This window comes from Pipra filicauda, unplaced genomic scaffold (genome assembly GCF_003945595.2).
Source record: "Pipra filicauda isolate LSUMZ 115617 unplaced genomic scaffold, ASM394559v2 scaffold284_size963001_pilon, whole genome shotgun sequence".
NCBI lineage: Eukaryota > Metazoa > Chordata > Aves > Passeriformes > Pipridae > Pipra > Pipra filicauda.
In genome coordinates this window covers 173768-190079 of record NW_024104403.1, presented here as the reverse complement: position 1 = coordinate 190079, position 16312 = coordinate 173768, and the positions used below count along the sequence as shown (strand labels likewise).

General features: G+C 40.0%; 1 protein-coding gene across 2 annotated transcripts; it reads left to right on the top strand.

Moving 5' to 3' along the window:
• The first annotated feature begins 4811 nt into the window (after positions 1–4811).
• Positions 4812–15747, top strand: TASL (TLR adaptor interacting with endolysosomal SLC15A4). 2 transcript variants are annotated; one of them, XM_039382815.1, is made up of 2 exons: positions 4812–4844; positions 14749–15747. In XM_039382815.1, exon 2 carries the CDS (start codon positions 14753–14755, stop codon positions 15629–15631), a length of 879 nt encoding a protein of 292 aa, XP_039238749.1. In that variant the 5' UTR covers positions 4812–4844; positions 14749–14752; the 3' UTR covers positions 15632–15747. The 2 variants fall into 2 exon arrangements, with proteins under 2 accessions (XP_039238749.1, XP_027580419.1); XM_027724618.2 differs by lacking the exon at positions 4812–4844 and adding an exon at positions 7686–7774.
• Positions 15748–16312: the final 565 nt, after the last annotated feature.

Below are 16312 nucleotides of genomic sequence, written 5' to 3'. Positions count from 1 at the left end.
TGTGAAGATCATCTGGTCTAAATATCAGCTCAGAGATGAGTCTGTGAGAGCAGGTTGCTCAGGACTGTGTCCAGTTGGTTTTGAATATCTTCAGGGGTGGAGTAGAGGGGAAGGATCAGCTCTCTTAAAGCATGGACAGTGCTCTGCCTAATGCAGCACAAGATGATATTGGTCTTTTTTCTACAATGATACATTGATGGCTCATAATTTAAATTTTTAAATTTAAAGTTTTCTACCTTATTTCTAAATCTTTGTATTGTTTCTGTCCCAGTCTTCCTGAATATGGATATGCACATTCAGTAAATCTCCCAAGCACCACATCAAATATACAGTTGTCATTAATTCACAGAGTTCTACCCTTGTTTTTTTCAGAAACCACACTGGATCCATTTTCCTAAAATTGTTTTCCTCTTATTTATGTAACTAAACAACTTTTTCCTATCAGTCTTCCTTGTAAAATCTCAGTTGCAGCCTCCATCTGAAAAAGCTTCCTTGGTTCTCTATGCCTGTGTAATTGCTCGATTTAGTGTTTTTCTGCCCCTTCTCAGCAACCATCTCTTTAAAAAAATAAACTCAAAGACCCTTTGCTTTCAAGCTGTTTTTCAGAAACTTGCCCATGATACCATTCCTTCTTCTCACTCCCTTTGCCAGGTCTCAGGCTCCTGGATAATGCTCAGCAGGAGCAAACTGTGCTGATAACCATTCTTTGTTAGCAGATGGAACTGACACTTTGTCCATGCTTGTTGCAGACTCTCACATTTGCTGCTTTTCCTGTTTTTCTTTACTCATGTCATGGTTGCCCAGGAATACCTAGCTCAAACAAAACCATGGGCAGTGATTTGCTGGCATCTAGTTTGTATGGACCAAAGTGCAGGACCAAAATGTCTTCTTGGTATCTCAACTGCCTCCAATTTTATTATGTTACACTGAGGTATAGTAAAACAAACTAAAAAAGAAAACCCTCACGTATTGCTCAATCCAGTTTTACAGATAAAAGCTCTTTGCCTGATCTTAAAGCCTCACCACCAGTGAATAGTTGTTGCTGAACCAAGAAGTAGATTATCAGGGAGACTCATGATTTATTTTTAACCAAGACCCAATGCAAGCGTTGGAATTAGAGTATGTATCATATGGCAGGATTTTATATATGTAGGCAGTGTTCCAGACAATCTGTATTACCCTTGGAAATAGCATTTGAAACTTTTGTATTATAATCAACCAGTTCTTCCTTTAGGAAATCCTGGCTTATCCCAGGGGGTCTGTGTAGCCACAGTGGGAATCTGGCAGAGAGCTAGGAAGAAAAGTGCCTCTATTGTACTGTACTTGCCCTGCAGAGATGAATAGTCTTCCTTGTCCTCAAGGTGCAGGCAGGTGAAAGAACAAACTCCTCCTCCTATCAGCTGGGATTTGCTGAGGCTTAGAGTCTATTAAATCTGAAGACCTGCTGAGAAGGGATTCCAAGCTCACCCAGAGGCAAAAAAAACAGAAAAATGTTTTTGTGGGTAGAAAGCCAAGCTCTGGCAACATTGGTAAACAAACTTCATTTCTGCTGCCCTCTTCCTAGGATGATGTGGGCTGCTGGAGTCTCTGCTCTGGACACTGAATCTGTAAAAAGGCTCTTCAATAAAAGATGGAAGCAGCAAAAATATTTCATCCCCAACCTACTGCTTAGACTTATCACTAAGATAATATACTAATATATATCTATAATCATCCAATGATGTGCTTTTCTATCCTGCTGATAGGATGCAATTAGCTGCTACTTAATTAAGCATATGCAAGTAATCTTTTCAGACTTGTGGAGTAAAGAATGCAGCATAACAACCCCGTGGAACCTCTGTAGTAGGAAGTGATCTGCCATAGTTAGGGGCTCAAGCACTATTTTTATTCTGCAGGAGATGCTTTGAAATTCAGGGATCTGGGATAGCTGTTTTATTTATTTGCCACTTGAAATACTAATTCTGATCATTCCTATCTGCTACACATTCAAGTTTATAAAAATAATAATAATTTTTTCATATTGCTGTGAAATTATTTATATGAATTTCAAGCATTTAAAGAAATTTTCAATGTATGAAAAGCATTAAATAAAACTAAAACTGGGAGAAACCACCAAACTTTCAGTGTATATATACATATTTTGAAATTCAAATACTTACAGAAGAATGATGCATCTTGAGCAAAAATCACCCGTGAAAAAAACAACATTGCTAAATTTCCTCTTTGGAAATCGGCTTTCAAAGGAATACTGATGCCTACCACAACACAAATTCTAAGAAAGGAGCAGAACTAATGTCTGTATTCTGAGAAGCTTAAAAAATACCTAAAAATATCTGGAAGGTGCAAGGATAAGGAGAGTTATAGCTGCTGATAGACCCTTTTGCTGAGCTGGGTAGTGAGTTGAGGGAGAATATGCTTCATTGCTTGAGAAGTGGTTGTGGTTTGCACTCTACCCAGAGTGCTACAGAGTCAGGCTTCTCTCTGCTGCCAACTGAAATTCATCATACCCTGGGATATTTCAGTCAGCAGCAGAGAGCAAGCTGTACACAGTATCCATGGTGTACATCAGGATGCCAGTAAATATATACATCTATGTGTTTGCACATTGTAGACCTTTTATTCTGATTATTATTTGAGGGGTGCTAAAAAGTAGGTGGCATTTAGATATTCTTGCTTGTTGGCTTAAAACCCACCCATTTTTAAGTTATCATGGTAATAGTTAAAAGACCAAAAAAAAAAAAAAAAAAAAAAGAAAAAAGAGACGTTTTTGGCTTTTGGCCAGATGTTGACAATGGAAAGAGGGCAGCCCGCCCAGCACTGCCTTCTGATGTTTTGCAGGTCACTCGTGATTCCTGCACTGACAGTGCTTATAGGCTTATGTGCCCGTGTGTGGTTGTGCAGGGAAACCTCAATATAGTCTCTACCACCAGTGGGATCACTTGGACAATAAGGTACTTTGTTCAGGATACATCAGTGCAGCATTATTTATGACCATTAAAAGAAAAGAATATGGGCAGAATAATTTGACCACGAAAGGTAAATAAAAGATTATGAATGAAGAAAGGCTAAGACTGAAGGGAAAGGTTTCTGAACTGTGACAAGGTCAGTCTCCTAGTTCTTGTAAATTAGTGAGAGAAGAAAAGAACACGAATTGAAAAGACTTTATTAACTGGCTACTCATTACTAGAAAAGACTGATGCTGGGAACATAATGAAGAACAACATATGCTATGTCCAATACTGCTGTATTTTCCCACAGAAAACTCCCATTGACCTTAGAGATTTTATTGGAGAGTGCAATGGTGTTGCTTATAATTTTCCTAAAGGCCTTACTTTTGTTTTCTTGATTTTCACATAGATCAAACCTGTAGAGATGTCTGTATATAACTAAATATTTATGTCATCCACAAAAGAGAGACAAAATTGAACACGGGAATAGATTGTATGGTTTATTGACTAGAAGAAGCATATAAGGCAGCAAATGTACCCTATTTTACTGAAGTACAAAAAGATATATTATAATGCAACAAGAAATCAAGAAATCCATGACCCTTGCCTCTGTAGTTAACTAAAAGATTTAGTGGTCACTTTTGTGTGATGAAATGACTACCTCATTCTGAAGTATCAAACTCTGAGTGCAGAATTTGATGGATTTAACTGCATGGAAGGTACTGTGCCCCCTGAGTTGCTGCAGTTAAAGCTCTGGGTGCCAAGGACAGCCAGACTTCCCATTGCTGCATGGGCCATCAGTGGTCATGGGAAGCTGGAGACAGTAAATACAGGTGGGCACCAAAACTCCCTCACCTTTTCCAGAATGGTAAGGCTCTCTGTGCATCCATGACCATTTTTTTTCCTCCTTGGAAGTGCATGGCCGAGAGTATGATGTCACAGCCACCTTTTTTTCCATATAACAGGTGGAGGGCTGGAGTAATTCACCCAGAAGACTCCCTTCAACCTGAGATATCCTGAAACAAGACTTGCCATTTGGAAGATGGGAATCCTCATATTTTACCTAGAAATTTTTGCAGATCTATTTTCTACTACCAGCAATGAAGGAAGAGGAAAGAAAAGTGTGTATGATGGAGGTTCTTCCCTGCTTAAATACTGCTGGTTTACTTAAATAATTAATTATACTGCCATAATAAATGCATTGAAAATTGGGTTTTCAGCCCTAATCAAGTATAGGAAGCTTGAAATATATCTGATTTTACAGCTGCAAGGAACATAAATCATTCATGATTGTTCTTTATGATGAAGTACTAGATAATGCTTATCTCCTTCCCATAAAGTTTTTCCTTCCAAAGATCAAAAGGTTTAAAAATATCTCCTTTGTCCTTTGCACCAAGTAATTATAAACCAGGTGATAATCTTAAAGTGATATTGTTAACCTTTTGAATTTTAACATTTCTGGTTAAAGGTATAGACATAGCAAATGAGAATAGAGCTGAAATTGTTTGATAATGAGAGAGCTTTACGGTGTACATACCTGTTTGATTATATGTGCAGGAAAATAGATTTATTTTCTGCACTTATTCCCACTATTAATTTTAACAAAAATCTATGGAATATTGCCTATCAAAACCTTCCAATTTATAATTTCTAGAATACAAACATTTTGCCTGCAAGTGATGAGCATTTGCACTGTTTGACCAAACAGGCCAGAGATTTATTTATTCTGAACTTCTGTTCTGAGCCTTGTAGCTGTACAGGAGGAACTTCAACCTTCTCTTCTATTTCTGGCAGTGCAGTTTTATCAGTTACAATGTTCTGAGTCACATGAGCTCAATGGTGTTGGTGGGCAAGGGTTACTCTGAGAATGATGGACTGTCTGGTACTATCCTAGAGGTGAGTCCCTTGACAGCATTTTTCTGTTCTGCTTACATCAGCAAATAGTGCACCATCTTTGGAGCAGATGCTGGCAGAGAAACAGCAGTTGCTGAAACCCCACCTCCCTAGGATGCACGGTCCGGATGGGGGGGGGGAAGGTGATGTTGGATCAGCTCCACTGTGGCTCCATGAAAGTCCATGGGGAAATTTGGCCATGGCAAATTTCAGGTATGGTCCTGGTGTGTGTCCTCCCACTGAGTTTCATCCAAAAGGAGTCTCTTTCATGTGCTTCAAGCGGCAAACCAAAGCACAGTGAGGGCAAACAACTGGCCCATTTGTTTTGAAAATAAACTCTTGAGCTGAAATAAGAAGCTGAGGTAGATGTATGTGGGATCAAAATTAAAGTAGTTTCCTCGAGGAAATTCCCTGTGAATAGAAGAATGTGGTAGAGAAGGAAACAGTTTACTTGAAATGTTTTTCTTTTCTCTTTAGGGGATAGGGATACACGGTCTTGGTGCATTGGGCTTGCAGTAGTGAAGTACACTGACAAAAATTAGTTCCCATGGCCTCAAAAAATTTGAGCTACATTTACAGATGCAGAGACTGACCGAAAGACTCCCTGAGGTGCTGAAGATTTCCCTCTCCTCTTACATCTATTCCACTGGGTGCAGGAGGCACAGCACACGTAGGCATCTCTGTGAAAGGGGTCAGGTGCTGCTGTGCTGTATCATCTCCCAGCTCACTCGGCTCTGGATCAGGCCCTCAGAGTGCTACACCCAGAGCAGTTTATAAGCCACGTGGTAGAAATTCATATAGAACAGCAATTCTTAGCTGAGGATAGGTCTTCCAAGGTCAGGAGTGAATGTGGAAAAGGTCACCAGAATAAATGAATGCTCCCAAAGCCCAGACTGTCAGGATGTTAATGAGCAATTTATATGACAAGAAATTACAGGTTTACATCTCCCTTCCACAGATACATAAAGCTACTGTGCAGAAATAGAGACGGTGTTCTCTAGAGAACTGTAAACATTCCATGTGCATGACTGGGGGGGGGGAAAAGGCCACTTATATTTTCCAAATCTAGTTGCCTGAAGGTAAGTCTTAAATCCATACTTAAGTATCTCTAGAAAAGTAGGTCGACTTTTCAGTGATTCTGGATACCTATAGTTTTCTGGCTGTGGAAGCACTTTTTCCTTTAAATATCTGTCTGTTTGTATCTTCCTGTTTTTACATGGATTTAGATGATTAAAAAAAATATTTTGAAAACTCTCTAAGGACCTTTATGGAAATTCTTTTTTACACTACCAAATTTATTTCCCAACAGTCTAACTAGAAATATTGATCTCCTGTAACTATAGAGATCTCTGGATCTACAGAAGAGATAAAACTTCCTAGTGATTTATTTCTTGCTCCCTTCAATTTCATCCAGATAAGGAAACAACAAAAAAAAGTGTTAGTCCAATATAAATCTGACAAGCCCAAGATTGGTCCATAGTAAGAATGAAGGATTAAAGGAAAAAAGTATACTAATATTAATATTAATGTTAATATTAAGCAAAAAAGAATTGGTCTACTACTACAGTAGCTTTGTTTCCACAGGGATCATTTTTTTCAGCAAAGATATCTGTTGAGACTTGCATTAAACTGCCAATTTTGTACAGTTTTTATGCATTTTAGCTGCTGTTGATCCTAGCATGGCGTATGATTGGGTACAATATTACCTATTAAACTCTTGTATGAATTAGCTAGGGATGTGTAGGTAGGGCCAGGTTGGCACGTGTACTTTTTCCATGTCTATGTCTAAGAAGACTCTGGAAAAGACTTTGATACTAGTCTGAATCATATATTGCATCACAGTGATTATTTAGGGAAATTATGTTCTTAGAAGTATGGTTTCTGGCTGGCATAGTTCGAGAGTTCTGAGAAAAAAAACCAAATGGTCCTCAATGTGGAAGTTAAAATTTACTGAGAATTAAAATGTATTTCTTATGTATTTCTCTTATTATTACAATGTATGGACACCTAATGATGCCTTCTTAAGCAAATTTTGTATGTTCCATTTGGATCAATTAAAACAGTCCAGTTTCATGCTTCAGACAGTACTTGTCCTCTGCCCTTTAAGGAATAGTCCAATATCAACCTCAAAACCATATTCACTACCCATACACCTCAAGCTTGGAGGATGAATTCCTGCTTGCCTCAGGTATTTTCATCCACTGCCCCTGATAAGACAAGCTGCCTGCCTGGGTATGGCAAGCACTGAGTCCTAAAAAAGACAAGGTCTAACTTTTGGGTCTAACTTTCCTCCTGACAAGTTGCCCACACCAAATAAAACCTTGATGAAGCGTCTGTGCTGTGCTGTTTGATGGAAAATTATATGTACCAGGGTCTGCAGAGAGCAAAGTAGGCCTGCTGTGGAATACATTTCTGCTTGGGCACCTCACTCTTCCAACCCATTTGGCATGACAATCCTGACATGTCAAGATGTCTCTCTGCCTCAGCTAAAAGGAGATTGATGGATAGTGACCGAAATGGGGTGCACTGTATGGTACCAACAGATGAGCAGTTTCTCTAAGATTGTTCTGGCTGTTCAACTCACCAGGGTTTTTTTCATATAACAGTCCATCTGCCTGGATTGTGTTGCAATCAGCTATTTTAACAGTACACGGTTTCACAAGGAAGTTTCATTTAGACATAAAAGGGGAAGCAAGTTTAGTGTGTTGCAGTTCAGTAAGTTATAAAACCCCCTGACCTCCTAAGGGACTTTCTTTCTATACTTCTTTGCTATAGAGGATTAGAAGTAAAACAGATGTTATCTTAGAAGTGTATTTAAAAAGGAAATAAAAACAGAACATTGCATTTTGGGGTAGGACAGACACACAGGAAGCTTCAAACTAGTTAGAAGACATCAAATTTGCTGTACCTGGTCAGCTACTGTGTCTTTGGAGGTAAGAACTAAAATATACTATGCATTATACAAATGTATGACAATGTTACCCTTGCTTATCAAAGTGGCTCACTTCTGTCTGTGTGGGACGACAGCTGGTAGAGGGTAAAATGAAGATGCGTTTTTTCTGTTTTGAATGCACCTAAGTTTGCAGAGTCTCAGCCACTGTCCACATGCAGTTTCTGGTGCCTTAAGAAGTAATGAGAACACTTCAAAGGTACCATATTCACAACCATGACCGACTGTGATTGCGACGTGACTTCAAAATGAAAAAAACCCATTGTTCCTATGATAATTCTAAAGACTTTCACAAAATCAGACTAAAAATGTTTTTCTGAATATTTTTAAAGGGAGTATTACCAGATGTGTTGCTTATGGTATTGTTATTGAACTTTCTGCACATGTTACTGTACTATTTAAGTACAGTCCTTAAAGTGGAGTACGGTATTTGTAGGTTAGAAATAAAAATAGGCACCAAGAGATGAATATAGGCATCATATTTAAAAAAAAAATAATAGAAAAAAAGCTGAGACATCTCTGAAAACATGATGATGTTAAAAAGTATAAACAACAAAACTTTATCATTGTGTTTTCCTGATTCACAGCAAGTTTCCTGGTTTGCTGCAAATTCACAGTTTGACATGGGTGTACATGCACATCATGTACCCTCTCCCTTCCTTTTTATGCTTTACAGAAAATTTGACTAACATTTCAATGCCTGTTTGTGGACCATTTCACTCACTCCTGGGAAACATCTCCAGTCTTTTCTGTCTTTCTTTCTTTTCCGTTTATTCTTTTCAATTCTCAAAAGTGTGTTATCTTCTATAGGAGTGCACATGAATGTACTATCCCTTTACTTCAAATGCTTAGATACAAAATACTGTAGTTCATGTAGTTCAGTCATAACAATTAACAACTCATTAAAATAAACACAGACATCCAGAAACATGAAATGATTTCCACCTCAGGAAGAAAAACATAAAAGCACAGTGTAGAAATACCATGTAGTCAAGTCCTCCTTATGAATGTGGAACCTTATTCTTTCCAGCCTCACATTTCAAGCTGTTGCTTACAGCTGTAGATATGAGACGTAAAATGTTATCCAACTGGATTGATGTGATCCTAACCCTAATTTGTGTGGGTATATATGATTAAGAAAAATGTAGAAAATTATGAATAAGGTTTGTATTTGTGAATTTTCAAGGAACTTGAACTGATGAAACAGACTTGGTTGGGAAATTATTTGAGAGCTCAAAAAGCTGTATTTACCAGCATACAGTTTTCATTGTATTTTTATGGAAGCATGTCCCCCCAAACTCCACAATAGCACTCAAGCATACATTAAGAATGTATTTTTTTCTAAGAAATCAGCTGCTCCAGAAACTCACTGTCATCCATTTAGCATGATTAAAAATGGGTAGACACCTGTATAACAAGAACTTTAACAATACGATAGACATATAAAGTATAATGTGTTCTTGGGGAAGATGTCTTTCCTCACTTGCTTTCTTCAACCTGTCCTTCAGGGAGATTCCCTCCTACTCTTGAAATACAGGATTGTTATTCTCTCAAACATACTCATTCCCACTGAAACATGGGAGAAGTACTCCTGTCTTTCCTGCATCTCTTGAACTGTTGACACGTGAATCAGGAAGATGAGCAGGGCTTGTATTTTCTTCTATGGGAAGATCAAAAGATCAGAGTGAAGAGAGCTGTGGGCAGGGACAAGAAGAATTTGGCTCATGACCACTGCTGAAAGAGCCTCATGGTGCAGCCCTTCAGGTCCTAGATCTTCCAGAGCAGCAGCAGCAGGGAGAGGAAGTGACACACCCAGTGGGCAGCATTCGGATGCTTGTGCAAAACCACCTCTTGGCTATTCCTCTTCTCTTCTGCCATGGGCAAAGTGGGCCAACTCCTACCTCAAATAGCAGCCACTACTACTGTAGAATCTTAGTCATAGAGCAGCCCATGTTGGAAAGGATGAGATTATGCAAAAGCTTGTCCAATCCCATCTTGAAAACCTCCAGTAAAGGGGGCTCCACCATGTCCCTGGGAAGATTATTCCAATCATAGTTCTCACAGTAAAATAATTTAATTTTTAAATTGAGATGAAACCTCTTTCTTCTTATTCCTGGAATCATTCAAAAAAACAGTGAATGTGGCATTTAGGGACATGGTTTAGTGGGGAACATGGTGGTTCTAGGCTAATAGTTGGACCCAAAGACCTCTTAGAGGTCTTTTCCAATCTAAATGATTCTATGGCTCTATTCCATAGTAACTTGTACTTATTGCCACTTGTCTTCTCCATGTTGCTGCTTGTGAAGAGAGAGCCTCTATCTTTGCAGCTGCAAATACTGGCATACTATGACGAGCTATCCCCTACCCCCAGTCTTATTTTCCTCAGGAAGAAGAGTCCTAACTCCTTCAATATTTCCTCACAAGGCAGATTTTCCAGCCCTTTGATCATCTTCATGGCCCTCCACTGGGTGCTCCCCAGTCTGTCAACATTCCTAAATTTTGGGAATCAGAATTGGACACTCCAGATGCAGCCTAACAAATGCTGAGTGGGATGATCATACCTTTGTCTCAGTCAGCAGTGCAGCCCAGGATTCGGTTTGCTGCCGTTGCACAGCTGGCTCATTTTCGGCTTGCTGTCCACTGGGACCCCAGGTTCCTCTCAGCAAGGCTGTTCCCCAGGCACACAGATCTTGGCCTGGGCTGGACTCTTCGGTTATGTCATCACAGTGCAGGAACTTGCACTTGTCTCTGTTAAACCTGATACTGTTATTGCTGGCTTGCTCTTTCAGCTTGTCCAGGTCTCTCTGTAAAATGGCTCTTCCTTCTGATGTGTCCACATCACCACAGTGTCATCAGCATTACCTGTACCCAAGCCAAATGAGGTTCAGATTACAAACATCTGTTGGTTTTGGGCATTAAGGAGACGTTCTGCTTATCCATATGCACAGCTCATTATACTCCCTCCTTCACTATCCTGGTTTCCCCACGCTGGCTGCACTGAGGCTTCCTGGGAGCTGTTTCACAGCAGCCCCAGTGGAAGGTGAGATATGGGTCCTGCAACACTTGCAAATTTACTCTCCAGACTATTCTACTTGCTGGGACTCTTGCATCCATGTCTGGCATTCTGAGGTGGATCCCAAATCTCACTGAAGGGATCTGTCTGTATCTCCACAGCCTGGAAAAACATGTCTTAAAATAGGGAAAAAATATTACAGATGGATCCACAGGATTTGAGTTCCTTCAAGACAGGGACACTGTCATCTGGAATCCCATGTAATAAATCGATTAGAACTCAAGGTATACCCTATGATAAGACTGGAGCTCTAATCACCAGCAGCACAACTTTAATGCCACTCAGATCTGTGCACAGAGATCTGAAAGCCAGACATATTCCAAATGAGCTTGTTTCTTCTATGAGTTTCCGTCCCCTTTTTTCACAATGCAAAAAAATGTCTCCCTCCCCACTGAAGTGTGATCCCAGCTGTTCTGAGATCAAATGTTCTTTCTGTTTTCCATAGCAACTTTTTGTCATATCCAGGTTTTTGTATAGGACACAATTTATGATATCAATTTGTATACACTTCTCAGGCTGTCCTTAAGCATTTTGCTTATCCTGAGCCAAGAACTCCCATTCTGTTTTCCTGCTCTCAGACTGTAGTCTGGGGTCTTTATGCAAACATTGTCACCATCTACAAGAATTATGACCTGGCAAATTTGCTGCCACACACTGGCAATACCACTGGATTCTCCATGTGACTTTAAACATTCATCCTACCTTTAGGCTTTCTTCTGCTGGAGAACTGAACAAAAACCCCAGGCAAGACATATGAATTTTTAGGATCATCTGACAGTACTAAAGACTATGTCAGATAGAAAAGACAGCGTAAACCAGACAGGCTTCTCCCTCTATCTCCAATAGGCTTACATAGAATGTAGTCAGGTCCCATTTCCAGGACAGTAGCCACACAAGGAAAATGTCTCTGTTCACCTCACATGCAAAATGTGTCAGATCAGAATTGTAACAAAAAGATAAGCAGTTATTTTCAGGCAGAGGGAAGTGAAATGTGAATTTGAGAAGCGTGAAACCCAAATATTGAAAGACTTTAGATATAATCTCTGTGCTCTTGGAATCCTGGTGTATATGTGTGTCTGTGGCACGGAAGGGGGATTAAGAGAAGAGGAAGGAGAAATCAGAATTAATGAAACCTGCAATCCTTATCAGATTTAAAATGCAAAAATTAAAGGTGATCCAATTGCATGTCTGCCGGAGTGATGGCATAACAACTTGTCAGAGGTATATATTATATTAAGTACTAGGATGAGAGAGACCAGAGTTATATGCACCTCCCTATTAAATTCAGACTCTCAACACTGCCTATGAAAACTTCAATCAGATTTCCATGTAGAATAACCAGATTAGTGCAATAGCCCTTGCCAACTTTAAAGGGTAAACCTGTAACTCATTCAGCAGGACACGCAGCTCCTGAGCACAATGGGAGGCTAATATTTTTGAATTTGCCAGTTCTTTTGTTTCCACTCCTGTCTCAGACAGTGTGCTCCAAAACTCTTAAAATAAGTATAGCAGAATGCAAAGAAATGAAACCAAAGGTTTCGTTTCCCTCATGCATCACTTTATGGCAGAAACGACTCACATCTGGGGAGTAGGAAAGATTGAAGTGTCATGTGCTACCTGAACACAACTGTCTTTGCCTTTGTTGGTTGAGCAGTGGACAGGCCACATGTTACATTTCCACTCATTTCTCAGAATCCACATTAAAAATAGCATAAATGTGTAACAGTTCCAGATTCAAGCCAGCCAAAGTTAGTGGTGACTTTGCAATAAATCTGGGCCATGGATGGCTGGGGGAAGGGAACAGCCTTTGCACTGCAAAAGAGATGAACAGAAGCAGAAGAGAGAGGAAGATGAGTTGATAACCTGAGTAGCTCTAGCATTTGGCTAAGAGTTCTGAGGGGGCACCTTAATTAGAGCTAAAACCTAAAGCAAGACAACAGCAGCATACTGCAAGGAGTGCCAAGCCCCGAACACGATGCTTTCCTCTCTTGTGTAAGCAGATCACTTTTCATTAATTGCTACTACCTGTGGGAAATCTCACACAACTGGCAGCATCAGAGAGGATCCATGGTCACCAAAGCAAGTATTTGGACACATCTAATTCCCATTAATATTTCTGTCTGAAGGAAAGTTATTTTCCCTCCAACCTTCTTCTTCTTCTTCTTGGAGTGGAAGTGATTCCCTGTCCCAAGGAAAGTCTTTTCTCACACTGTCTCCTACCTAACATCTGTGCAAAGTCTATATCCTTGCTTAGACAGGATTTGCACAACAATTATTATTAGTGAACATTCTGCACTAGCAACTGTGATACATTAAATACTTTATTAAGTATTATTCATTCTTGGAAAAGATAAACTGAGCCATTGACAGCAGCAGAGGATAGTACAGCATGTGCCAGAGAGATGCCACCTCTTCATTCACAGTTTGTGGGAAGGTGTTCCCATTCTGGGACTCCGCCACAGCAGGAGTTTTGAAAGAGACAGGAAAATTGTCAAATAACTGGGACATTTTTTCGTTCCTACAGAGGCAGTATCCATTAAGGATAATAATTGGGTTAAATAGTAAATGAAGAAAAGTATTTGCAATTAAAGCAAAGACAAGCTATTTGTTTCTCAATCACACAAGATATTTTGTATTATAGAAAGAAAAAATAATTTTAATTTTAATTTATTTTCACTTTAGATCTACTTTCTCTTTGCTGGACTAAACAATTTCTTTAGGACATCTTTCCCATTGATTGTATCCTTGACATATGATGGAAAAAAAAAAGACACAGAGGTGGACTTAAGAACAGTTTTAGTGGTAGTGGAGCTGCTAAAGCTTGGGCAGAACATTCACTGCGCAGATGCATGTGTGTCCTTGCTAGCAAGTCTTGGCTTTAATTACTAACATGTCTGAGCAGCTTTTCGAACTGATCTACCTGCTCAGAGAGTGGAGAGACTGTTGGAACCCTACTGTGCCTTTGCAGAAATGTAATGGAAACTGATTTCGGAGCTGGTGGTGTGACTAATCTCACAGTGAAAGAGCTGGAGTACCTCTGAAATGTGCGTTTTCCTATGCATTGCACTGAAATATGTCTTCAAAAGTGCACTGCAGATTTCTACATCTAGGGTGATCAGTTTAAGATTCTTTTACAGCAACTGGAGGGTGATAAGCAAATCTAGGGCACAGTTCACCTCATTTTGACTTAGGTGTCTAAACCAGGCCGGATGAATCATGCCTCTGAAAGGTTTTGCTTTTGTCACTGACATTTTCATGTCTAAAAGTGAGAGACAATTAATTCCATCCTGATTGCAATGCAGAAGTGCAAAGTGCAAATTTAATGGTCTGAGATTTTTTAGTGAAAAAGGAACCAAACCTACAGTTGTTGATTAGTCTGGAACAGAAGGGGTGATACTCTCAAAATGAATCTCAAATCAATATAGTTCAGAGGCAGCTGACAAATCACACATAACAAAAATTGCTTCAAAGCATATGAGAAAATGGGGGAAGCTCCTTGGCTTCTTAATGAAGTCCAGGGCAAAACCAGACATATTTAAGTGTAAATTATTACAGGAGCTATTCCACAACAAAGCACTTCTTGTCCTTCTCTCCACAAGTCACTTGTCATTGGATGCATTGGACATGGCGTATGTTGTGTTATACAGAATATCCTTTGATATGATTGAGTTAACAGCACAACAGGGAGACAGGATAATCACTCATTGACTCAAATCCTCTGGAAAGACAGAGACACTCTTGTTCACATCCAAATTGGGAACATCTCTCTGCAGCTATAACAGACTTGTGGGTGTAATCACCATTCAGTGAATTTATAATGAACTTTTTGTAATTAACTTCTTCTTATCATTTTTCTGTCTGCTGGTGATTCCTTGACTTTGGAGGAGGATGCTGTCAGAAGGTTATCTTTACAGAATCACCTACCTTTGTGGAGACCTGAACCCTGAGCTCTACAGTAAGACTTCAGCTGATGAAGTGGTATATGAAATGAGATCCATTAATTATTCTCCCACGGATGAAACACAAGGAAAAAGCTTCCTTCAGAGATGCAGATCTGCTGGCAAGTGCATTTCCTCAGTCTGCTCTAGAGGTAGCAAGCACAGCAGAAGGCAGAAGGATAATCTCCCACAACCTGCACATCACCCTGGGCCCACAGGGCAGCCATCTCCAGCTACACGTGCCTGCGAAGGGCTGACGAAAAAAGTCACCTACCTGGTTCCACCTTCCTGCAAAAGCATTTGCAAGAATTACAACGATTTGCATATAGCTGGGGACTACGTGGTGCCCATCAGCTCAGTCACGACAGATTTTGCTTGTGACAGTGGCATAGGCCCCTTCTTGGAGTCCTCAGAGATTCCTCCCGCCTTGGAGTCCGTGAGGGTCCCCCCCTCCAGCGACACCGTCCGAAAGCCGGGCCAAGGCTACTCCTCGTGCTGGAGACTGGCGAGCTTGGGGCCACACCAGCAGCCCCTCTCTGACTCAGCCCTGAACGACTACCTTGAGCAGAAGCTGGTGGAACTGTACAAGCAGTACATCATGGATAGCACAGCAAACAGGGCATCCCCCACTCAGATCCTGGCCTCGGAGCTTATCATGGCTAATGTGGATCAAATCAGCATGCAGATATCACGGGAAAGGAATATGGAGACCATGAAGGCCAAAGACATTGTTATCAGCCGCTTCCTACAAATAGCCAGTGAGAAGATATCCTCAGAAATGAGCACACCTACTCTGCATATTTCCCAATATAGCCACATTAACCCTTAGTGTTTGAATGGCTGACGTTAGAAAGTTTTTATGTCCTGCAGAGTCAATTTCTAGTTTCTCAAGACACTTTTCTGCTTCATAAAAACACATTTACCATCTATGACTTAAATTAAACCTTCCAGTACGTATTAAATAAATAAAACTGTCTGTACTGTGCAGTCTCTATTGTGGACCAGATGACTATTTTTTTATAAAAAGTTCATGAGTAACCCTCAGACATTAAAAAGATTTCATGGAAAAATGACTAAGAGCATATGACACTCTTCCAGGTGCTCAGGTGTTTGTTTTCTTCCCTACATGCTTGATATATCATTTCAAACCTCCTCTCTCTGGCATCTGCTAATCTACCCCTGGGTCTCTGCTTGTGAAGGCTTGCACTCAAGTAAGGGCAAGCACAGTGATGACAGAGCCACAGAAATACAGAATTTAGGATGTCATTTAATTCATCTCCCTCCCCCAAATGTCATTACTTATGACATCCCTCACAGAAGTTTTTATAATTTGTTCTTGAAGATATTAAGGGATAGACACTTTATGGTTTCTTCTATGCTAACCCTAAATATTTAACTGACGTCTTCCTGTTCAAGAATTACCATCCCTTTTTTTTGAAGCTATGTTTTTTTAAAACAGGCTGTGTTTCCAAACAGAAATCATCATCAGGAGTGTACATGTATGGTTTGC